This window comes from Atractosteus spatula, chromosome 12 (genome assembly GCF_055471065.1).
Source record: "Atractosteus spatula isolate fAtrSpa1 chromosome 12, fAtrSpa1.hap1, whole genome shotgun sequence".
Lineage (NCBI taxonomy): Eukaryota > Metazoa > Chordata > Actinopteri > Semionotiformes > Lepisosteidae > Atractosteus > Atractosteus spatula.
In genome coordinates this window covers 36,683,405-36,709,509 of record NC_142717.1, presented here as the reverse complement: position 1 = coordinate 36,709,509, position 26,105 = coordinate 36,683,405, and the positions used below count along the sequence as shown (strand labels likewise).

The 26,105-nt window shown below is 37.5% G+C and overlaps 1 protein-coding gene across 2 annotated transcripts in view; it reads left to right on the top strand.

The window, feature by feature from the left end:
• LOC148822989 (oxidation resistance protein 1-like) overlaps positions 1 to 26,105 on the top strand; it is a 177,681-nt gene that overhangs the window by 76,339 nt on the left and 75,237 nt on the right. For both annotated transcript variants that reach the window (XM_088929377.1, XM_088929374.1), the window contains exon 3: positions 5,325 to 5,527. In XM_088929377.1, coding sequence (XP_088785503.1) covers positions 5,325 to 5,527 — 203 coding nt within the window. The remainder of the gene's footprint in view (positions 1 to 5,324; positions 5,528 to 26,105) is intronic.

The window sequence follows — 26,105 nt, the reverse complement described above, 5'->3', positions numbered from 1 at the left end:
TCTAGACACCCCCTATAATATTTGAGTTTTAGATTCTGGCACTTCTGATGCAGAATAAACCCAATATTTGTTGGTACCCCTGCCATATTTCAAAATAGGCATGGGTATTTTCTCAACATGAGTTTCAGTTCATTTTATACCGAACAATGCTAGTGAATGTGCCCCAAAAACTTTTTTACCTCTCTAGACCATAAGACATGGTTCCAAAAGAGGCTTCTTCCTTGCACCCTAGTCTTGTAAATGGAGCTGGATGCTAGTGTTTGAACCTTTGTATTCTGGAAATGCCATTTTCTGTTGAGATCTCCAGCTGCTACAGTATGTCTGGATTACAGTTAACTCACAGGCAGCTTATCTTACATACTGTTATACAGATGCAAGAAATAGACAATCCTCTTCCTGGTAAGGCTGCCACTTACTAGAAGTGATAATAGACATTACAGTGCGAAGTAGTAGATTCAGTTTTTTGTGTTTTTTTATTACCTAGAATTGTGGATGTCCATTTGCATCAAGTCTTTTAAAACTTCTGACCTTAACTGTGATATTGTATGCAACTGCTGAATGTCATCTGTGTGTTATCTTCTTTTATATCCCAGAAACAGGACATCTTCAGAGCCCTCTATATATACAGTATGTTGGAGGCTTCCGTCGATATTTCCAAAGAGCCAAATGTTACTGTAGATTTGTTTTGCTTGGATTAAGTTTAAAGAAACGCTTAAAGCTGTTAACTGATACTCGCATTTTCTGGAATTCAGTTCTTTCTGACAAATGAGATAGTGCTGTTTAATTCTATTACAATAACAATAATTACAATAATGTAATGTAACTAGTACAGATTTTCTAGCAAGTTACAGTAACTACATCTTCCCCTTTTTGTTGCATTATTCTCGAACTAAAGCTCAGGAGATTTACAGTAAACTATTTTTAGCAGTCCTTATTTTCTCAGGTTCTAGTAGTCCTCTCATCTAAATTCGCTAGTTGTGAGGTCCTTCATTATGTTTTTCATTCGTTAGAAACCATGGCTGTGTGTGCATGTGGAAATTAACCAGGAGAGATGTCAATGCCTTCGGCATGGATAAATTGAGAGATCTGCCTTAATCAATGAACATGGGGCAATGAGAGAAATTGCTAATTAATGCACTTGTTCGACAAGCAATTCAGTCAGCCGTTGATGAGAGGATGTTCAGCTATTTTCTAAGGGCACTAGAAGACTCTTCTTCCAGGACACATTTCTATAAGGTTGTCCTAAAGAAATAACTTTAAATTAATACTTGTAATGCTTCTGTATACCGATTACAGCTTTAGACATTTTCGGTGTCTGTGCACAGTTTGTCAATTATCAAAAAGTATGTTTCTCCTAATTTGCAATTGCTATACAGCAATTGCTGCACAGGTACTCCTGCTCCTGCCAGATGTCTTGTCTATTGTAGCTTTCTGCTGAAATAGCACTTGTTCTTGCTTCATATTATATAGCTTCAATTGATTCCTAGTGGAATTAAAGAACAAGCAATATCTTGATTGACATAGTTGCTTAATATTTTATAGTCACCTCATAAAATTGGAAGTAAATGTTTGGTGAAAAATAAAATCAGATTATTGTGAATAACATAGGGGACCAATTCCATTAGTTAATTGCACACATCTAATTTATGACGTTATTAACACCACAGCTTGAGTCTATAGGCCTGGCACAGTAATGTGCTGTAAGAAATAGTTTTTTTTTTATACCAAAGAATATCAAAATCTAAAAATGTCCTGAAGTGAAATTTTATTTTGATTACAGTCATATTTATTACAGTTATAGGAAAACTGAGTCTTTAGAACCGAAAATTATTTTTGGTTAAACATCTTTTAGTTTAGGGTGTTTTATTGTTTTATTTATCTCACCACAACTATTTTTTATCCTAACACGTGATTATGTACTTGTTGACTTCAGGTACTTTTTTCTTTGCTCCAAAATTCCAACAATCGTATGTCAAAAAACATCTTTTAAGCTGTCACTTATGATAATAGACCTAATTAAGAAGTTTGTTACATTAATTCAGTAATTGAGAACACTATTTTAACAAAAAATAAAGTAGCCTTGAAGGAATGGAGTTTAAAGGAATGGAGAATTGCTTTTGCCATTAAAATTCAGTACATTATGGTTTGAGATGACATAAAAGGTAACATAACAAATTATATTATTTCTAAATTTACAAGCTCCTGCAGGTACAGTATTAGTACAAGCTCTTACCTGAAGCATGGTGGGTCAGTGCTTAGCTTTGCTGCCTCTCAGTACTAGGGCTCTGGGTTCAGTTCAGAACCTGGGGTGCTATCTGTATTGATTTTGTATGTTCTCCATGTGTTTTTGCGTGGGTTTCCTCTGGGTGCTCTGGTTTTCTCCCACAATCCAAAACACTGGTAGGTTACTTGGCTTCTGGGAGAACTGGTCCCGGTGTGAAGTGGTTAGAAGATGAATGGATAATCCATATTTTCCATTCATAGTTCTAAAAATGGTTTAGTAACACAGAAAAAAAACTTTTACACATAAGATATTTTTCACCACAGTCTCTAGGGACAGTAGAAATCTTTTTTAAACAAACGCAGCACTCGCTTGTATAATGCATTTTTGAGTCATGAGCATCCATTACAATCAATGAAACATTTATTCTGTAATCACAACAGCAGTGAGGCAGTTGTGAGGTCCTGAACGTAGACACATGGTACAGTAGATGCATTGCAGGCCTGTAGTGGTCAGTGGTGGGCATGGCAAGCCTGCCTGTCCGCTGGCTGCAGTGTTCAGAGCTGTGAGTTTGCGAGACTTCAGGAGGCCTCGTATTCTGTGCATATTTCTAATGCTGTTGGCATTCCATTACATTTCAAAGGGGAGATTATCAGCTTTCTCGGCTCATCTGGCGAAGTCATTCTTTTGCCACTTTGTATCCATAATATGATGTCTGGCATCGGCAGTGCAAGCTCCATTATGAAAGGGTGTTGACATATTCATGTTACACAGGTCGAGCCCATCGTGTGTGTGTGTGTGTGTGTGTGTGTAAAGGGAGTATTGAAAATTTGGTTGAGTGCAGGCTAAAGAAGGGAGATACTGTAGATGTGTGGAATGTTTGCAGAAAACATAAGTGGAATTTGAGAGCCACTGGAAGGCATGGTAATCTATGTGCAGAACCAAAATGTTAATCCTAACTATATGCATGTCCTAAATGCAGTATATGCTAAAAAAGCCTCTCCAAACATGAAACATGAACAAGTACTTAATGGCAGTTGCAAAATGTATGCATACTGTACACCTACGTATTCCATATATTGCTGAGGATTTACCATCCATATTCAATCAGACACTCACCTCCAGAAATGAAGGTCACATTTTCCAGTTCATGACTTTATTGATGTGCACTAAATAAGATGTAAGGGAAACGCTGTCACTCTGTATTGATGGAGCTTACTGTATGCTAGAGTGGATAGTGATTTTGTTTATTCAAACTGAACGCTGCATTAATCGAACCAGCTGTCAAGGGTGTAACTAGTTGTACCTGTCCCTAAAACACATTCGATGAATCCGTGTGCTGTGGCTGAATGGCGAAATATTTGTTTCAGCTGAAGAATTGAATGCCTTTTCGGTTTAAATAGAAGCAGAAGATAGAACGTACAGGCACCTTCCCCACAGTGGCCCTGGACAGCTGAAGACGATAAAGGATCATTCACCAGTATTCCGTAAATTGAGCAAGAGATGGCTGCATACTGCTGGAGCATGTCAGTCTGATCAGGTGCTTCCTGGTTAACCAAATCGTTTCCTGCTGCCCCTCCAGAGAGGATTCATCAGTTCAGCGGTAGAAGAGATGCAAGGAATGTTGCTGACCACACAAGCAAAGTCCTGCACACCATATCCTAGGATGCACCTAGACCTCTACAGAGTGTTGCTTGATAATAGCAAGATAATGTTTAATATTGGGGACTGTGCTTTTGTGCTAAACGGCGGGAATGAAGTGTGTCGTCCCTGCCACAACATTTGGTGTTTCAGGTCGTACAGTACTGTATATGAAAGTCGAAATTGTAAGCTTCATAAATTTTTTTCCTCTCTACATCTGTTACCAACCCCAGTTAGGGTATTTGTTGTCTACCATTAACATTACTACAATATAGTAATAGTGCCTTTATGTTTACACAACAATACAACTGTCACACCCTCTGCAGCCAGAGGGCGCTCCTTCTCTGTCCTGTCCCTAGTTTCTGGTCTGCTGTCCTTCCTGTCCCTCTCTTTCCCTTGGGCTATATATTTCCGGGTCTTGCACTCTGTCCTCGCTCAGCATTGACGTTCGGATGTCCTGAGACCCGCCTAGCACCAGGCCGCCCCACGTCAGCTCCCTGAGGGCATAGGTTTCTATACGGCATTCCTGAACTCTTTGCACTATGAGCCCGGGCCTTTTTCCCGTCTCGCCGCTACGCATATGGGTCTTTTTCCGCTCTCCTGTTCCCCACGGTTAGTCCCTTTGGACGTCCGTGACAACAACAATATAGATTTTTCTCTTATAGGTCTAAACTTTCTGTAATTAAGGTTTCTATGTGCTAAGCTTTTGAAGTAAAACGGTTGTGTTTCAGTGTGCTACATTAAAACTAAAGAGGAGCAACATATGCATTTATCCGTCTACATATATAATAATGCATATTATTTAGTAGATGCAGGTTACTTTAAGACATAAGACAGTATTGCGTATAAATTGTCCTGTAAGCCTTGCAGAAAATAAAATTCACAGCAGCAGAGCAAGACGATGATGAATTTGTTGCTGAAGTGAGTGAACCTCACTCGACTAACAAAAAGCTTCTGAAATATCTATACTTCTAACAAATGATTGTTTTTGTTTTTATGCGCTACAGATTTTAAACATTACAATTGATCTTGAATTTAATGCTATGGAGTTGTGTGTTTCATTTAAGAATATGAAGTTTTTCATTTACAGCACGGCCATTCATGCTGTAAACAGTGCTCAATCAGCAAGGAAGTACTGTTTGTTTTCTAAATAAAATGGGAAATGTGTAATAATGCATTTTCATTGCTTTAAATGAGCACTTATAATAAATTAATGTTATAAGGAGTTATACACCACATAAGATGTATATTTTTTCAAAATTAATTTTAAAAGAAGTTAAGTTAATTAAGTTAATCTTACAAGCATAATTACAAACACATTTAATAAGTTTGTTTTGCTGATCTATTCACTACCAAGCTCCTGCTTGGTTCATTTTGTCATTTTGGAATGAATTGTCTGTCAATGCTGTGTCAGAACAATGGCAACTGTGCTCAGTCACTTTTCTTTTTTTAACTGCTGCAGACTGAAGAAGAAGTCCCAGTCGGTGGACATTACTGCACAAGGATATTCTGGTCCCCTGGTAGCCGACACACCGGCATCACAGATCACCAGGCCAGCGCCACCTGTTGCCAAGACAACCACTTCTGAGGAAGAAGACAACAACGCAAGCAATTCTCAGAGGCGCAACCCTCGACGCAGTGAGCTGAAGAGATATTACACCATAGGTAAATGAAGCTGGAAATTCAGAACCGCAGATTTGGGTTCGTGAGTCCCTGGAAATTTGTTCGTTTTGGTGATGTGTCCTAGATCATTTCTTTTCGTGCCTAGGCACATGTTTGTGCCAGTTAAGTCACAAGGTATTACCAAGTCTTATAAGATGCAGTTCTGACTCCGTTCAGTTTTTGACCGTAGAGGTGTTAGTGTGTACGTAGGCTTTTAAAGTCCAAAGATTGGCCATTTGTTTTTTTAAGAGATTTACTGTACACGTGAGATATTTGATACATCAAAAATTAGTGAGTAGTGCTTAACAATAGAAGGGTTTGGTATGGGTAAGTGGTTCACACTTGCTGGATAGTTGTTTTTGGAGACCACAGCTGGGTTTTCCTGGCATAGCATCTTATACCAGATGACAGCAACTCAGCCTTTTGCTTTGCTCTTCATGAATTACTGCCTGAAGGAGATCCATTTGGTCTGAAATTCATTGTATCTTTAGCGATTAAAACCAGTCTTCCTTTTTTGCAGGGGATATATACAGTAAAACTAGAACTGTCTGCAGATGATGAAACACATTAAGTACTGTATATACTGTACATTTGAAAAAGCTTTTCTATACCTTATACATGCAGTGTACTGTACCATAGGGTATACCTAATACACAGTGCCAAACAACCCAACTATACCAAAAAGAAAAAAACCTCACATGAAATACAATACAGTTTTCTATTATGCTGGTTTGTTGTATGAACCCATCTCTTGTAGGATTTGTTTGTTGGGGCCCATTGAAAGATAAATCATCTTCGTTCAGTGGTCGTTGGACTGAATTGAAGTTTCTAATTATGGTAGCACGTACAAATTGAAGCTCCTGTTATGTAACTAAAGCCTGAAGTTACCCCTCTGAGGAATCTGAATAATTAGTAGTGGATGCAGGCCCGTCATAGATTGGTGTGTCAGAGTCAGTGACTGTCATTGACATTGCCTAGGACTATAGAGAGAAAATTAGCAGACGTCCTTTATCTTTCACTTTGCTGCTCTGCACACTTAACGAAAAATGACATTTAGTCTTGGCATGAACTGTATGCAATGATTGGCACATAGATTAGAACAACTCTAATGTGCATAAAAAACAGTATTGTAGAACTGGGAATTTTGAGAAGCTTGTTCTAAAAAATTTGCTTCTTCTCAGCTTCTTCTGCGCTGGGAACTCGTACTTACTCAGCTATTTTACAGAATCTATGTAAGCCATGTGATCAGACCACAAATCCAGGCATCCAGTCTACATGTCTAAATGAGCTTCAATGATGCACTAATGCAAGCAATGGAGGGCCTAGTTTAAGATGTACAGTAGGGTGAATGTCTGGGTTTTTAAAGCCAATAAGACTGGCTCTTATTTACTCGTTTACATGCGTCTTTGTATTTGAAGGGCTAACAGGACCTGTCTGTCTGCACTTGTACAGGTACAGTGAATATGAGAAGCAATGAAGTGGAGCATCAATAGTCTCAATTTGTTTACGCCCAGCTGAGATCGAGAATAGTGGTTCTTTCAGATCAAAATATTCTGCAAGGATTTCATCTTGACTAATTGACACTGTCTGAGCGCTAATGGCGGTGACCTTTCTCCTGGAAAATACATTTCTTCTGAAGTGACAGTTTGGGATATTCTGGGACAATCCAGACAAATGTCACAAGAAGTAATAAGAATATCCAAACTGGTTTCTGGTGTTTAGTAGTAGACCTCTTTCCGTGTTAATTACTAGATAAGACATTATGTTCTCTGGAGACACTAGAGCACGGGCACCAAACTTTTCTATTCAAGAAAGATATGTAATCCTAACAGCAGAGGATCAAATACTACACTATAATTATTATTCCTTGATTCTAGTCCTTACTAAATAAATGAAAAACCTAAAATGAGCTTGAGTTTTAGGTCCACATCTAATGGATTACTTTTTTTTATAACTATGTGTCTAGAGAATTATCTGAAATGTTTGGAAGATCACACTAATTTTCTTGAAATAAACTGTAAAATAGAAATCATATTTTTAATAAGCACTTGTATTCTGGGGATTGAAACTACATGGGCTACATGTCCATTTCGGCTTATAGCCGATATACAGTACAAGACACTTTCACTGAAACATTGCACATTAATAGTAACTCTACTTGGTGATGATTAGAATCACAGAACCGCAGGGCTTTATTTGGAAGGTTGTCCATAGGCATTCATAATACAACCCCAGACAGCCTCCTGGAAGATAAACAGTGCATTTACACTAGAAATAGTATTTCAGAACTTTTAGGCAAATGCAAAAGTGCTCTGATCTTAGGTACTTAGGATGATCAAAATGAGCTTAGCCAATTATAACCTGTGCACATTTTATAAAAGAGAAGTATGAAGACTTCACTCTTCAGAGACTCACTTATGACGGTTGAATGGGATCCATGTTCACCTGCAGAGCAATTCATTATTTTTCGGGTTATCTAGCGCCTTATGGGAGCAGCACATCTCTCACTGAAGTCACAGCAACCCTACAGACTGTGCTTAATTTGTCCCAGAGTTCAGTTAAGGTACCTCCCAGTTTGAGTGTCTCCACACTCCTGGATCTGAAGGCACAGCTCTGGCCCCTCCTCATGACATGAAATATTTAACATGCGCATTTTCAATTTCTAACAGGAAAGATGGCCAGTGTTTTACTTTCCTACATATTACATTTCTGTGAGGAATTTTTGTGCTATAAATAATTCAGGTTTGCCAGAGCAGAGGGTTTGAATATTTACCTAGTCATGGCTTTTACATTTTTCTTTCATACAATATTATCCAGTTAGATAGATAGATAATACTTTATTAATCCCGTAGGGAAATTGATGACATATCTTTTTGTTTTTAGCTCTGAACGTGTTGAGGAGTTTCCATATGTAATATTGATTTCTACTTCAAAGTTAACTTGCAAACTTAAAAACAACAATATGTGAAAAAAACATAGTACTTTTTCAAAGGAACCACAATTCTTTGAAAAGTAACGTTTTTATATAGTACCTTTGAAAGCAATTACCTCAACATTTTATATTGTTCCTGAAATTTCCTGGTTGAAATAGAATTTGAAATATTTTTTTTGCTACATTTTGGATGATATTCTCCTGAAGATTAATTTCAGATTGCATTACCAATTTCAGAAGGCTTATCTTTATATTGTCAAGTGTGCCATCTGTTGTGCGGTTCTAATTAAAGTTTTATTAAAATTTGAAATTTAACATATTTCAATTTAACTTGAAAGACACTGATCTAGTAGCTTTTTGTTTTTAATACATATTGCAATCCACAAGTGATTCTTTACTACTTGTGACCTGTGCGGCACTATAAAACATACAGTATGCAGTATGCCAAGACAGAAAATGAGCTCTCTAATAAGTAACTCAATTTTAAACACATTATAAAAGAGGAGAACTTCCTTCCCATCCAGGGTGAAGCAGTAAGAAAACAGATGGCTAGATAGATAGAGGGGAGAATCTTATTTCATCCACTCAAAAATAAGTTAAAGCCAATTAAAGTATAAAGTTTCCCAGTGGAATTTTTCTTTCTCAAAACTTTTAATGTAGGATAATGAAATTTGAAATGCTCTTCCTTACACTTTCGTTGAAAGTACGTTGTATTAACCCATCTCTATTAAAACATGATCAAAACTGCTAACAAAGAAAATGAATAAAGAACAATGGGCTGGAGCTAATTCTGTGTTGAGTGTGCAAGGTTAATCCCTTATGAAAACTCAGTTAATCCTGTAAACTTTTTACTTTTTACCTTTTACTTTTGTTGAACACTGTAGTTCGGTTCTGTTCTACATGATATTGTATTTAGCTACACGTTCTATATTGTATAAATAGAGTCAGAAATAGATGGTTCATGTAACCCTAACCCTAGCTTGGCCTGAAATATATGGTCATGTACTGTAAATACGTTTTATGTTAACAGTATTTTTCGGACGATTGAAAAACTTGCCAAGAAGATGCATTTTTTAAGCTGATGCATTTTCAAAGGTGCGTTCATATTTTGTGCACATAGGCACCTTTTGTCTTTTTCATAGACCAATCACAGAAGTACTCAGTTTAAACCCCAGCTAGGGTTAGGGTTAGCATTCCCACAGTCGTTAGACATTTTGTAGACATTGTATTTTGGATCCCATGTGAATTTTAGGAAGAGTGATACTTTTTTCCTTTTTTTTTGGATAGATTTGGTTGCTTAAATTTAATAGCTTACATTTAATATTTTTTATAAATAATAAAAAGAGTTCATTTCCATGTTATGGTTATTGGATTTGTTCTCAGAATACGTAATAAAATTACATATGCTGTTTTCTTGCTGTCGATTTCTTTAGAGGTTTGAGTTCGAAATGAGCTCTTGTTCATATTTTAAGAGACATTTGCCCAGTTGTATTGATTATGATGTCAAATCATATGATATCCATCATGTCGGTTGTGTCGAAGGTGAGGTAAACTGCACACAAACACGACTGCAGTCTTGGCACATTTAGAAGTGTTACATGCAGAGATTTTGTTTTATTTCACTTTGCCAATAAGAGAGTATATGGATTTTTCTTTCTGTGTGGATGCATTGACTTGGGAAATAGTCTTTTGCAGGCTTGTGTGGCATATACAGTATCTGTCCCAAGAACATTAAGAATTCCACATGGAAGGGAAAGGTACTTAAGAGCTCATTAGAAGACCTATTAGGCAACAATATCCCATCTGAAGGTTATTGTCAGTGCTGTAAGTGGGTGTTGGTCTGGCCCTTGGAAGCAGTAAGCATTTTCAGGACATTTGCACAAGCCTCACGTGAATGTATATCCAAGTTATGTTATTTTTTTTAACATTAAGGTTGCTGTGATTTTGACAAAGCCACATATTCTTTTGCAAATTCTTTTCTGAGTGGTTCTTGACAAATTTCATTGTCAAGCCCTTAAGATAGTACATGACGCATAACTAAAATGAAATTAATATTTTCTTTTGAAAGGAAAAATGAATTTTGATCTCTGTGAATTTTGTGTTCTCTAGCTTCTTAACAGGAGGAAATGGTTTTACTTCATCAGATCGATAGCCGTAATATGACTTTTTAAATTAATACCATTGTAATGTTTATTCATGTGTAATGAATTTTCAATTTCCAGTGGGAGTTCGTCCAAAATGAAATATGATCTCACATGTTGGATGTTACTGGAATTGATGAGCAACTGTTAATAAAATCTTTAGTCCTTCCATCAAGCAATTTACAATGCTCAAGTTTCTTTTTATTTAGTTTGCAGGAAAACAAATATTTACTATACCCTGCTTGTGTGTCCCATGGATGTAATGCTGTTATTTATATTCTGCCACAAAGAATGCTGGCTGGCTAGATTTAAATTCACAGCAGTTCAATAGATTGAGCCACTGTCAGCTGAGACTCTGGCTGTTATTATTTAGCAGCGCTGTATAAATGCGACCAGAGCAAAGCTGGGAAATATTGTTTTCTTTTTAAGTCACATCTATGACTTAGTGCACTGGGACTTAACCATAACATTAGATGACGGAGATTGCAGGTGCTCCAGGCAAAGCATGAGCATCGGTTCCTCTTAGCTCAGCGCTTATGTAGAACAAAAGTGCCTCTGAATATATATTTAACTAGATTCCGAAGCCCAAGCACTTCTTGTTCTTGTCTTGCCTGTTTTCAGTTGAATGGAAACAGTCAGGGATCCTGAACACAACTAGCTGTCCAAGCAAGCTAGAGTGTCTGTGGAAGGTTGGGTTAAGTGTGGGTCGTGTCACCTCTCTGAGAGACTGGTCATGAGGATGTTCAGTACAGCAGAGGGAGGGCAAAGGTCTGCTGGAGCAGCCTTGCCAAGTGTGATGGCGATAGCTGGTGAAAGTCAGTTCGGTAGGAGCGGCACCTGTACAATATACCCTGTCAGACAGCGTTGTCTCTGGTGTTTAACTTCACCTGCAGGGCGATCTAGATTGCTCTTTCAGCACAAGTACAGTTTTGTTCCTCGTGTATTAAAGTCTTGCAGGTGTCATAATGGATAGTGAAAACAACGAGAGACTGTCTTTCTGACAATTTTTTTTTCCATTATTTTATAAATGCAGCAAATATTACAGCACATCCTAGATGTCCACAGGGAATAAACAGGCTACTGTGTCTTTGCTTTCACACTAGATGGCGCTTAACCACACAACTATACATTATAATATACATAGCCCTCGAAGTGTTGGGTTAGCATAAGTCAAAACTGTGCAATGCACCTGGGTGGCTGGGGTGTTGCAGCACGTGATCTTTTAATAAATGAGAATCAAGAACAAGGACACAGATGAAGTTGTAATGCACAAAGCTAGTGTGAGGGAAAAAAATCCAAAAACCACCTAAGCTTCTCTTTGAACTGTTAACTTCATCGATGTTCCTCTCTAATAATCAAGACAGCTACTGCAAGTTGCTTACAAGCTTCACAAACAGCTCCTCTCCAAGAGTCTAGTCAAATACACTTACCAAAAACTAAGTCTATTGCTAAAACTTTCCTGAAAACCCACAGCACACAGACAGTTCTACACATTGACGTCTGTTTTCTCATTTCTGACCGTCTCTCCTGGAAGGTTAGCTTCCAGATCTTTAAGTCATCACCAGGCCAATTGTCTTCTCCTGAGTGGTCAGGTGACTGAGGGTGGCAGGACCGCCGAGCTTTCTGGGTTATGTAGTTCCAGTCAGAGCTGCCATCGTGCCTAAACATGCTGTTCACTCACACCTGTTATTTTTGCTTTACAGTCCAAGCAATTTGTATTTGTAATCATGAGGTTAAGATAAATCATAAGTACGATATACTTTTTTATTTTGTATACCTGCATTTGATAATGTATACATACCTGTACGTTTGATCCTACGACTGCAAAAACATTCCTTGTGTTCAACCATGTGATGTCAAGTGACCTTAGGTTTTGAAAAATTCACTTTAAAGTAAATTTCAGAGTGTAAAAAGTCACTGTTTGTTTGCATATCCCTTTGAGATAATAACTGCATGAAGTCTGCAACCCACTGAGCCTTCCTAAACTCTTTGAGTAATCATTTGAGATGCTTTGCCAAATCTCTTCTGCAGTAAATTTGCGTGCTTGTCCATTCATGATGTGTTCAGATATGAAGTTTGACTTGGACAGGCTATGATTTTCCATTTTTGCTCATGTTGAATTCCTTCTTTGTATTGGCCATGTTTTGGCTCATTGGCTCATTGTTGTGTTGTATTAAGAAGCACAGTCAGACACGTCTGGAAGTATTGTCTATATCAGCAAGCAAGCAAAATGCTACAGCCATCATTTGTTTCACCATTAGTGGACAAATAAGACATTACCTCCACCAAGCTTTAGAAGTACAAAATGAGTCAGGAGGGCTTCAGAACAGTTTTATGGGCAGATGAGACTAATGTACACTGTTGCCAAACTGATAGATGAGTTAAAATGTGGAGAAAGGAACTGCAAATGCTCTAAAGAACACTACTTCATCTGTGAAGCATGATGGAGGTAATGTTATATATCCCCACAGCCTGTTGTATTAAGAATTACCTACTGTTCTGCAAAGAATTATGTCTTTGTGCTTCACAAAGCTTGTAAATGCTCAATTGTATTATTGTGTTTGTGGGGATGTCCCACTGATTCTGTTCTTTTCTATTCCAGACTAATGAAACTCTTTACAGGATAAAGTACTCTTGGAAGAAATACTTTGGTACTTACAGAATTGAAAGATGATGCCATTTGATTTGTTTATTAGCAATTATTAATTATTATTAATTCTTTTAAAAAGATACATAGTGGGGAAGTTCACAAACTGTTTGACAGGAGTTTCTTTCCTTTTGGGGTATGCATGATAGTAATACTGTACATGCCCACGTATACACTGATTCCAGAGAGGCTTTTCAGATTTGTATCATGAAACAAATGCAATTGACAGTGTGAAAAGATGATAAATGTATACGACATTTTGTACCCTGTCCTCACAGTTTGCCCAGGACCTCCGTAAACAGTTTCTAATTTTACTGAGCCAAAATGGCTTTGACGTTTCCTACACAGTGGATCCAATGGTGACAGAGACGGTTGAGTCGCTGATGGTAGTTGTTAAAGACTACATCCATAGCCACATAAAAATAGTCACTGTTCCTAATTCATTGTTATGTTTCTTTTTTGCCTGTGACATTCAGTATAGTAGTTATCATTATACTCAATTCTTAAACACAGTTGCTGGGCCAAATGCAATTGTTTTACTGCTTAGTGTATCAAAGCACTGTAGCCGTTCAGTACTAGGAACTATATATTTCAAACACTATATAGCACTATACAGTATATTTTTAAATGAAGAGTAAGCAGTTTTCTGCAGTGGCTGGGCAATATTGATTCATTCTCCGACATCATTTTGAGAAATGAACATCTGCCTTTCTAAACTACTGTTATTGATTTTAGTTTATTATTATTTTATGTGTTTTTTTTTCGTACTCAGAAGTGCTATATCTTTATACTTTAGTTTTAAAACTAAACAGTAGGAGGAAAATGTAAAATTCATGTAGCAGGACGATGAAGTATCTTAATAAAAGACTTTTAAACGAATTTGTTGTAAAGATTTACAGCCATGCTTTTAACTATTTTCTCAGCTGTAGTGCAATATTAAATAGGACCACAAGGAGAGCATGCAAGCTCTACACAGACAGAAGCCCCCAACCAGAATAAAACCCAGGTCACTGGGCCTGTGAGATAACAGTGCTTACTGCCACATCACTGTGCCACCCTCCCTCCCACCCACCCACTGTAGTATACAAAGTTTTAGTCAAAAGGCTGGAAGTTTGGATTTCAGGGTTTCAAGGTACTGTTGTGTGAATATGTTAAAAAGACCCTTCAACTTAAAGTACTTAAAGTAGAGGCACAGTACTGTATTACACTGAAGTAATAAACATTCCTTAATTCTGTAACAATTGCAATGACTACATCTCCTTGGTTCATTAGACATATCTCTCTACTCTCTTTTTTCAGTCATAAGGCAAATTCTAAATTTAGTTTCGTTGCTTGAAAAAATTAAGGTTTGCCCAGCTTCCTTAAAGTCATATGAGATTTCCAGTCTATATTTGACAGTCTATATTTGAAATGTAAAATACAATCATTTTATTCCAGGAACTCCACAGTTATTTTTGCCAAAAAGACAGGCAATGCAATAATTCAGCCGAAAGTGATTTTCAGACCTTCGAGACAAAATTCAGAGGTTGCGGTCAGAGGTCAGAGGTCAGTATGTCGTTGAATTGGGGCCTGGGGGATTTGTCTGCATGGAAACGTTCCTTACAGCTCTTTTTAAAACAGCAGATTTTGCATTGAACTAAAAAGCTTTAAAAATCACTCTCTATATGTTTGCATTCACAAAGTTAAAATGTCATTTTTCAGTCACACTTTTTAGCAATGGGCACACATTCCTAATGAATTCTGACAGACTACCACAGACTACAGTACATTAATATATATATTACAAACCTCATATTTGCATACTGTAGTGTCAGTGGCTTCATTATGTTGGTAAGGAGAATATTTAAGACTTTTACAGCACTAAAACTGTGCATTTCAGCCTCAGTTTTAAAAATGTTAAATATCCACCACGGACAAAGTGCGATGGGATTTCTCTTTAAAAATTCCAAATATTTTCCTGATCAAATTACTTTGGAGTTCCTAAAGTAAATAGAGATGGTTGTTTTTCTTTATTAGAAAATCCTCTGTCTGTTTTATAGGGTAGAAAGAAAAATCTTTTATACTTCTTATCTCAGTGGTAACTTTTCTTTAAGAACTGGTAAGAGCAGAGTAGAGAAAAAAAAGAAACTCATACAGTAGGAAAGGCTCCATATATTTCAATATTGTAGCTGCTTGTTTTACCCCAGGGCAGGCAGTGCTCCATCAAGGCCACTGTGACATACTGTCACCCCAAATTTAAGAGTAGTGTTCCAGGTCACTATACACAGGTCAGGAAATGTTGAATTAGACTGAACAACAGAAGAAGAATTTCTAAGTAAAATAAAGTTTTAAAATTGGGAGGAATAAGATAAACTGGGGTATACAGTACTTCTCTGTGCCCGGTTTTGTCACAGTACATTCCCAGTTATTGATTTTGGTAGATTAAAGCCTGCTGTAGGTCTATTGGATCTAAAATGTGCTGTCTTGTTCATTATACCTAAAGGTAGTGTTTCATGTGACTTTTATCTTTAGAAACATTTTCACCCAAAGAAACATAACTTATTCTTAATATTGGAATATTGTGCTATTACAGACCTTTTAAATCTGTTCTTCCTTTGCCAAATTCTAAGATTTTATTAGTTTATATTCATAGGCATCATAATTAATATATACTTCAAACTTCTCAAAAGATCAGATGTTTCAATTGTCCACATTTGTTTGATTTGTGTTTAGGAATATCCATTTAATCCTGCAGTAATAGGTCAGTTATGCAAAATAATTTATAGCTACTCTTCCCAAGTGCAGTAGCCTTAATAACCTTTACTAATTCATCATCTGCCTTGATAGTAAATTAGTATAAAGACGCATGTCGGATGGGGTTACTGCAAAATGTCTTGAAGTTCACCTCATAAAGCATTTCTAAATATAGTCTAATGCTCTTTGATTCCTGCATGGAATTAGCATTTGCAGTGTTAAAGATCCTTCCCCTTTGCTTACCTGGAGTAGGAGGACTTGGTGCAGAGTCAGTGTTGTAATCTGTGTTGTGCTGCAAGCCATTTTTAGTAACTCCCTCAGAGATGCATAATTTCATATTTATAAATCAAGCTCCACTTTAAAATAAATGTCTGCATTTGTAATATAATTGCATATTAAGTAATCTGTAATTTCCTTTGGTTTAAAGATATAGTGAGCTTTTAGACAATATGTACTGTCCATTACCAGCTTTCCAAAAACTAAACATGAACAACCAATTAGTGTAAACTATAAATTTACATTGCCATAAATTATTTGGTCAGTACAATAAAAAATCCATTACTCAGATGAGATTTAGTGTATAGAATTCAAGCACCATCTTAGTGCTTAAAAGTCGCTTTCTTTACAGTACAGTTTTAATACTGTAATTTTGAAATGGCATTCTTTTAAGGCTTAGCCTTATCATGGATGAATGTACTTGGTTTCCTCTGTATAGGTCTGTGGCCAAAATGAAAACTTTCATAATGTTGCGTTTCTGCTGAACCAAAGATGAAATAACAGCCAGGGGGAATTAGTCTTAATTCTTACCTGAATCACAAAAATGGTTGTGATCTACAATAAAGGATTAAACGAGTGCTATTATGTCTGGTTAAGGCTGTGGACTAATAGGTTAATTAGATTAGATTAGAACCTATTTAGATTAATATGTTGTGGGTTAAAACCCTAGGAGACGACACTTGCAGTATCCATGAGTAATGTCTTTGACTCAGATTGCTCCAGCAAACCCATCTATAAAAACAGCTTCCAGAATTTATATGTAGCAAAAAGAGGGGATTGTAGAGCAAGGCTTTCTGATCCTGCTCCAGGATGGCCAGTGTTTCTGCAGGTTTTCTAGGTCTCTTCGAAGCAGGAGCACCTGCTCTTCAACCTGCTGCTGGGAGAAGCTGTTCGATTGATCTAATTACGACAGTGATGAGCTGATTTGTCTCGTTAAGAGCTGAGTTGCAATGAAAACCTGCTGACACACTGGCCCTCCAAGACCAGGACTGGACAGCCCTGTAACATAAAGGATTGTGTCACTGTGGATAAAAGCATCAGCCAAAAAATGAAGTCTGTGGTCAACTTTACAAATACCTCTATATGTTAATATGTGGTATCAGATTATTGAATATACTTAAGGCAGCTCAGGAGCTGAGACAAAACTCTTTACACTTGAAGAACAAATAGACATGCAGTCACAACAGACTACGCATTTCCTATCCCGTGGGCCACCTTTTCTCCTAAAAACAACTCCCCTTTCTGTCAAGTTTTCTTGCTCTTTCCAAAATTTGTGATCATGTCGTCAAATGGGCAGCCAGGACAGTTTTTGAAATGTATTGCAGCTTGGTTATAAACCATCTCACGCCAGCACAAGTAAGGCTCAGCTCAGTCAGAAAGTGATTGACGAGCATTCCGTCATATATTATAGAGTTTTAACTGCTGCACTGCTGACTGCTTGCACTCTCTGTGCTCTCATTTTTCCTTGACCGCTTCGTGACATTCAGCAAGAGCGATTGCAGTGTTCTTGCTGGATGGCTTCAGTCATTGACCAGCCTCTCATTCACCGGTGCTCACTGCTGGGTGCTGATTTCCTCTCACTCTGGCTCTTCTGTCCTGGAACCCAATATGACTCCTCTCAAGCTGCTTAACAATTCCTGTTTTTTCCCCAGTGTGCTCTGTGATGCAGCAAAGACCCAAAGCAATGTACTGTACTGCAGAGTAAGATGGCATATTCTAAGCACGGCTAAGAGCTGCAAAGTTCTGTTACAGAGCTGTAAAAAATGAGGTTTCCACCAAGGCAGAACATGTTCTTAATCAGCAGAAAGTATTTCTGAGAGCGTAAAGATGTAGATCAAGCTGGAGAGAAAATTGGGTGTGGAAAACAAAACAACATTTTCTCTCTTTTTCTATTTTAGCTTTATTTGAGGTCTTAGAACAGAGAGAAGAAAAGTGGCACAAATATTGCAGTGGAGCAAAACACATGGAAAATAACTGTGATGTTTTGGAAGCATAATGGGGAAAAAACATCAAATTAAAAATGCTGTTTTATTAAGCATCAATGGTAGGGAATGAAACTGTCTGCCAGTGAACCCTTAGAAAAGCACAAAGCAGCATCTGTAAATGTTATTCATCAAACAGGTAGAGGTGACAAATGGCCCCCTCTTCCTTGTGTCTTATAAACCCTTTCCAGCTCAACTCTATTGTCGTGTTATTTGACTTGAAATCAGGTGACTGCAACCTGGAGGCCTTGTTTCTTTTCTAGATGAGAGCTTGAGCTTTTGAGCTTTTGTTGCCTGTGATGAGGGCTGTTGCATACCCTCATCAAATCGTCTCTGACGTGGCCTCTTGTCAACTTTCATATGCATTGTTTACTTCCCTTTTATATCTTTGTAATCCCTAAACAAGGGACTTAATAAATCCATCCATCCATTTTCTAACTGAAAAACGGCAAAGTGACCGATTTCGTGATTTGACTGCTATTGACTTCCGTCCCATGGAGGGATACTTGGAATCAATGAGGAAATAGTAGCTCCTGCTAGACTAATTGAAATGTTTAGTTGATATTTTAATGAATTATGATTTGAAATTTGCAATGTTGTACCGTTAAGCCATACAGTTCTCAGCACTGGTAACAAAGTATAAACTTAATAGCTTCCAAATGTTTGACCTGTTGTGTTTATATAGATTTTATGTACGAGGTGCAATATATAGTGTTCTTTTTTTTTGGATTTGATCTAAACTTGGCATTTCCCACAGTTTAATGTCACTCAAGTTGAATTTTGATGTTGGCTTCTTGTTTTAAATCGCACTATTATTGGACATGCTTCAAAATCCTCATTTGATGATCATTTTATGAGCTTGTTTTGTATTGACAGCCATAAGGGTGGGACACAATAATGACAGGCCAGTTGAATTAAGGAGCTAAGCCTGTAACCGAGATGTCATATTTGATTTATATGAATTTATCTTGTGCTGATTTTGCATGTTGAAATGTCATCTGTTTATGTGTGTGCTGTTGATACTGTATTCACAAAACACTTTGCATTTATTACTGCATTTCTTCAGCCATCTTTTGTCAGCTATATTTTACATCACTAAATCTAGCCTTCAAAACGGCACTGTGCTTTGTTTTAAATAAATTGCATACATCAGGTTCAGTGATGCGTGGTTGATGTATTCCTTTGTTCATTTTAAATTAAAGCTTTTAATTTTTTCTCGAGTTTCTTTCCCCCTCACTTATAGATTGGCCTTGAATTGAAGAGACAGTCTCCATCGTGCTGTTTGATACTTCTGTGAAACAAGGCCAAGTGTTTAGTTTCTAGCCAGAACCGGTTTGCAATCTGTGTCACAAAAAGGGAGACGTACTGGGTAGCTAGTAACACTCATTACCACCTCTATTCCTTAACATGAAAGGCGTCTACCAAGAATAAACTGCTGCAACTTGAAAAGAATAAATCTTTTCTGGACATTTCAGCTCTAAAAATGGGCTTAGCAGATAGCAAATCATTTCTTCACAGATGTCACAGATGATGTGCAAGGATAATTCATCATTTAATCTTTTCCACTCTTGAAGCCTGTATAGAAACACTTCACAAGAGAAATGGAAGTGTTAGTGTCCCTGCAGACATGACCACACACACACAATCAAATTTCTTCAATGTTTGTCCACTGTGACACATTGAATGAAGCACCCCATGAGCTGATAGGCATAATGGTGTGAATGTCTTTGATTCGTCTGACTGAGTCAGTATGGGAAATGACTCTTCCAGCAGCCCATGGGGTACCTCTGGTATTGCCTAAGAAGGTGCTGCCTTCAGAGCAAAGGGGTGAAAATGTAATTAATGTGCTCAAGGACAACTCTACTATATACATGTAAAAAGAAATGATTTCTTTTTACATGTGTACAGTAAAAAAGAAAGAAAGTATCAGTCCTTGATACAAATCAGATAGGTAGCTACTGTACGTCAGCATGCATAGACTGTAAAGGAACAAGTAAAGGTTTACTGTATGCTGAAAAGAGAAGAAACACAGCATTTCAGCCGAAACATTGTGTTTCTTTTCTTCTCTTTTCAGCGTGCAGTAAACCTTTACTTGTTCCTTTGCATTTTAAAAAGCTGCCCATTCTTCAAAAACGTGCAAAGTTCTCAGCCCCTTTATGCTACGTTATGTTGCTCAAGGAGGCATGTAATATGTTTTTTTCGGGAGGGGGCCTCTTAATTCATTTTATGGAAAGCAGAGTCCTTGTCTGTTTTCATTTTCTGGCAGAGGCATCCCTTTGCCTGCTTTCCTCTTTCTTATGAAGGGGGTATTCCTCGCTCACTTCCCACATTCCATGCAGAACATCCATCCATCCATCCATTGTCTGACAGCTTCATCCAACTCCATCTAGGAGAGCCAGACCGATCCCAGCAAGCAACGGGCGCAAGGCAGGAAACACCCTGGACGGGACGCCAGTCCATCGCAGGGCCACACACAAACACACACACTCACACCCCAGAAGCCAGTTAACCTACCGGACCAGTATATTACCGGACTGTGGGAGAAAACCAGAGTAGCCGCAGAAAACTCATGTGAACACGGAGAGAACATACAAATTCCACTCAGATAGCCCCCGAGGTCCAGAACTGAACCCAGAGACCCAGTACAGCGAAAGACCATGATGATCTGAAATACAGTTCTCCTTTGAGGGTGGCTAGCTGTCTCTCAGGCCTGCCTCAATGGTATTCTGGTTGGGTTGTCTTTCTTAGAGTACTTTGAGCCTACAGAACAAGCTTCACTTTAGCTTTGCAGTGTTGCTTCTAACTGGTACAGATGGGCTTCTTATTGTGGACCCTGCTGTTGATCATTATGTTGGTTATGGAAGGAGCACAAAAGTAAGCTTGGTAAAGTGACTGCGAGTTTTTGGCATCAGTCAAAGGTGTGTGCTGGGAAAGATCAAGAAAGGCAAGGCAATGATCCGATTGGGTGAATTGTCTTCTTATTGATGAGGACAGATTGGATATCTTTTTTTACCTGTTGTTTGTCAAGAGCAGACTGTATGAAATGGCTGTGCAGAATTTTTGGATTAGTCTATATTTGAAAAAGTGACTCAGTTTTTTTTTGAAAGATATGATGTCTCAACAGCCAGCTTCGGAATTAAAGGGGAAGGGTAGAAGTGTCTGGACGGGCACCAAGCTCGTTTAGATATCTTGATGATTCAGCTCACCATTATCGAACACTGGCAAGGAAATTACAGGCTTGTGCCGCTTTTCTTTTATGTGAATAATGCCTTTGTGCTTGTTTGGCTTAAATTTCTTTATTGAAAACATTTCTGTGACTAGTGCTGAATTCATTGAGGATAAAAAATTAAAAAATTCCAGTGAATCTGCCAGAGATGACTCACAGGGCCTGTGATCCTGCTCCGCCGACTGCTCTGATAGGTGGTGTGTCAGTGAAATGCTGTGTAAACAGGCTCCATGTGTTAGTCCCTGGGAGTTGGGAAATATATTTTCCTGTAGGAGGCTTATGAGTGCAACTACAGCTCAGTAAGATAAAAAAAAATAGTTTCCTCGAAATCTGTTTGCTCTCCCATTTTTCATGTACTAAACTTGTTTCACATTCCAGTGATGTTATTTTTCTACAACCATGCAAGTGACACCATAATATAGAACGCTACATTGTACAGAACTGGCAGTGTATAGCATGTAGACGTTGGGGTATTGAATGAAAGTGAATGCCCATTTTGTCAGTAATACTTGCCCTTCTTTTTTTTCCAATCTCATGGCTGATGTGTGATTGAGTGTTTGTGCTCTGTGTTAGATGGGTGTCCCATCCAAGGTGTCTCTGGGCCTAGTGCCCTTACCAGCCACCCTCTAAGGATAAAGGGGATACAGAATATTAGTGGGTGAAATAATTTAGTGATGTGCATATTTTCTTTATTAAAAAAGGATCTTATTTCCTTTATTTTCATAAGTGGATAAATGATATAACAAACAAGATAAATCTAAAACATATATGTTTTGATTTTAGTTTGTGCAGCACAATGCTTAAAATGCCAATCTTTGCTGAATATATGCAGGTACTTTTGATTGGTAGTATATCCTTCTTTCCCTGTTCGATATTGCCCTTCTGTCTTCAGCTAGGATGTAAGTTTCTCTGATAAAATGACTATTTTATGATTCCTTATGATTTATACAGTAATATTAACTGGGGAACCTCAAATTTTAAGAATTCCACTGCTGCTCATGCATTCTTACAGCACTTGTACGTTCTTAAATGATTAGTATTTCCTTTAAGCTTTCATTTTTAGTTAAAATAATATTAAACTGTCTCTCTTGAAAGCAGATAAATGCCGTTCACATGTAAAACTACTCAAGACAGTGATGTCAGTCTATTCGTTATTGCACTTTTCACCAACACATTTCACCAACCATCATTATTTCACACGGGAATTTTAATTAGGAATATAGGTTACAAGTAATGTTTTGTTTTACTTGCTGGAATGTCACTGAAATTTTTTATATTACAAAGTGCTTTATTTTAACGTAAGCCTTGAAATGAAATATTTATGCATTACAAAATATGAGAAAATGATTTTATGTGATAAACTAAGTCAATGCAAGTTTTGAAATGAGTGGAAAGAAAACAAATCTTTCTTGATTTTTGAGCTGTCCTGCATTTGTGAATGTTTTGTTCATTTCGTTTCCAAATTATATTCTGTAGCTTTCACACAATTGTCCCATCGGGGCAGTAATTTTGATATAGGCTGCCACACTGTAGCGTGTTTTATGATTGATATGAGGATGTATTACATAATTCCATTTGCAATCATATCCGATTACTTTTGCAATCATAGAGATTCAGCGTCCATTGAGACCCATTTTCTTGTGACTCAGTATTGTATGTGAAGAAATACAGGTAATTATGAAACTCCTTTTTTGTTCACATCAAGCAAATTTAATGTCTCTTTGAAAGGTTTGATTCTGTGGTTATAAGGTGAAAGCATTTGTCTTTTTTTCCATTTTTTTTAAACAACACATACTAGCATGAAATATGCTTTATGTGAAGAATGCTCAAATTGAACATAACTGCTTTATGTGAATAAGACATAATTACTTTGAACAAATACCGCAATTCAAGACTTTCACATTGGAGAAGACTGGAGAAAAAGGTCTAAACAGCTTTGGGAGCTTATTAAGACAAAGCAGTAACTATCAACTAAAAAAGATCACAGATGGGCGTAGACCATTCGATCCAATTAGATAGTTTGGATAGTAGGAGTGAATTTATCTAAGGATCTCTTCCAGCTGTTTCTTGAAAGAGTATTGGCTTCAACAACATGGCTGGATAACTTGTTCCAGCCTTTCTTCCCCCAGAAGGTCTCTCGTTCTCAGTTTAAAAAACTCTTCCCCTTTTAAACCCCATCCTTTCTGGTCTACTAACACAAAACATATTTTTCAACTCTTTTTAACTTAAGAGCACAACAATATTATTAATCACCGATTATACTGTAGGTTTTGAGCTACTAAACAATGTTAATATTGTTGATAATAAAAGAGTGTAATGTTAGTAGCTCACTTTATGGAAATAAAAACAGAAACAATCTGTATTATAATTACATAGAAGCTGGTTGCAAAACGTTTTTTTTCAGTAGTTTATCCTCGAGATGATTGCTCTTAAGACCGCTTTTCTGAGGACTGACATGCTGCTCAAATTTTCAAATCAGCCAAAAAAAAAAAAAAAGAGATCAGCAAGGTAAAAAAGAACCCATATCTGACAATAACAGGGAGACTGAAATGTCAGTGATGTTACTTGTGGTCAGTAAGTCTTTTTTTTAACAAAATAAACTTTATTGCACAATATACATCAATCTTACAATGAGTACAATCTAGCAAAACATAATAGCTCTTCTCAATTAAAAGTCATATTCTTAAAGAAGTGATTGTCCTTTTTCAATCCATGCAAGTGGATGCTGAGGCTGGATTTGCAAATGTCCCTCCAAGCCTTACCACCTGTAGTTGTCCGTGCCTTTTTCCCTGTCCTGACTGGGAAACTGCAGTCGTCCAGTCCACCGCAGAGATCAGCAAGTCTTTTACTAGTGACATGGGAAGCAGGGATCTTATGATAACACGTGCATTTGTAGCATCTTGAAGGTTTTGTCTATCTAATGGACTGGCGTCCCGTCCAGGGTGCATCCTGCCCTGTGCCTGTTGCTTGCTGGGATAGGCTCCGACTGGCCTGTGACCCTGTATTAGATAAAAGTGGTAAGAAAATGAAAGGATGATGGTATTGTGGCAAACCGTATTTGACTGCTTTCTTATTCCCCTTCCAGCACTCTGTAGTTTTTGTTTGCTTCAGATGGTTTTTTTTACTGTGAAACTATTTCCAATTCAGTTTTCGTAATTAATTGATAGTAAAGTAGAATGCAACGAAACAAGAAATTATTGCATGATTAAATGGTTGATTGCATTTGCCATTAGCTACATCAGTGCCGCGTGACTGAACTTTTTTCTTGCATTTATATTAGACTAATTTGAGCTGGAAACGGAAGATTGCAGAGAGACATTTGCCGATGCTATGTTAGTCTTTCCTTTCCTTGTTAGGCAATTGTGCGTGTCCTGCACTGATTTCTACAGGGTTCATCATTTTTCCATAAGTAGTTATTTTTGTTTTGGGGGTTTAAATGATTGTACTTGACAGAAAATGAAGTGTAAAGTCTTGTAGAAGGGTGACCTAGCATTCTCATTAGCAACAAGCACAGTGGGTTATAAAGCTCTCGTTTTATTTAGAGAAAATACGGATCTCTCTTAGTTTTACAAACTTGAGAAATTCATCTTTATTTAGCCCTGAACGGGACACTAATTAAACTGGTATTGTGGTACTGGTTCACAAGTGGTCAATGATAATTCTTTTACTGGATAAGTAATGTTATACACCACACTGGAGTTAACTAGATTAATATTTTAACTGGTTACTGCTACGTGTACAGTATGTGACTGTCTGAATATGCCTAGGCAAACCAATATTACTTCAATGCAGAGGGAAAAAGTTGGACTACATTCAGTTACTGTATGTCCTTAAGGAAATCTTTTAGCTTAGAAATTACAGTACATGTGGAAATTCTGGAATTAAAAAAGCAAAGACCTTCATAATGTAGTATTCCCTCTTTACAGAAGATGCAAACCCTGGTAAATCTATGCAGACAACTTGCTAAATGATTTACATGTTATTTTATTATTGTAGAATGCATTTTTAAGACTTTGTTTGGAATAGTGTGTATAATTGTGGTTACTACAATGCAATAATGACATTGGTGCTCTGGAATCAGTCAAGGGACAACCAGATACTGTACTGTATATCCCCGGATTGAAAGAATTATCCCACATTGATAGACAAAAAAAACTCAGACTTGAACAGAGTAGACTGAGTAGATGTGACTCAAGTATTACTAAATCCTCTAAGGGATTAACAAAGTCAACCTAGTAGACTAATTCAGAATCAACAGTGAAACTAACAAATGGAAACTGTATTGATATATCCAAACACAGGGGGATTTTTTACAAGAAATGAGGATGTGGAACAGCTACCCACTATGAAAATAAGGCCAATGTCCTGCTGCCTACCAGCAACCAACTATGTGGGCCTATTAATGTGTGTAACCTCTTATGTTCTTAAAAAGACAATCTTTTAGAATCATGAAAGAGAATTTGTATGAACCCTATGAGCTCTCTCCAATCGGTGAGGGTTTTTGACAACACATGTGGAAAATCAAACGTTAAAACGATTTTCTTCCCCCCCCCCCCCCCCCCCCGGATATACATAGCTTGTCGTTTTCAAATTAAATTTCGCTTTATGTAAGGATTTGCAGTCATGTAAAAAGTGCTGTTGTTC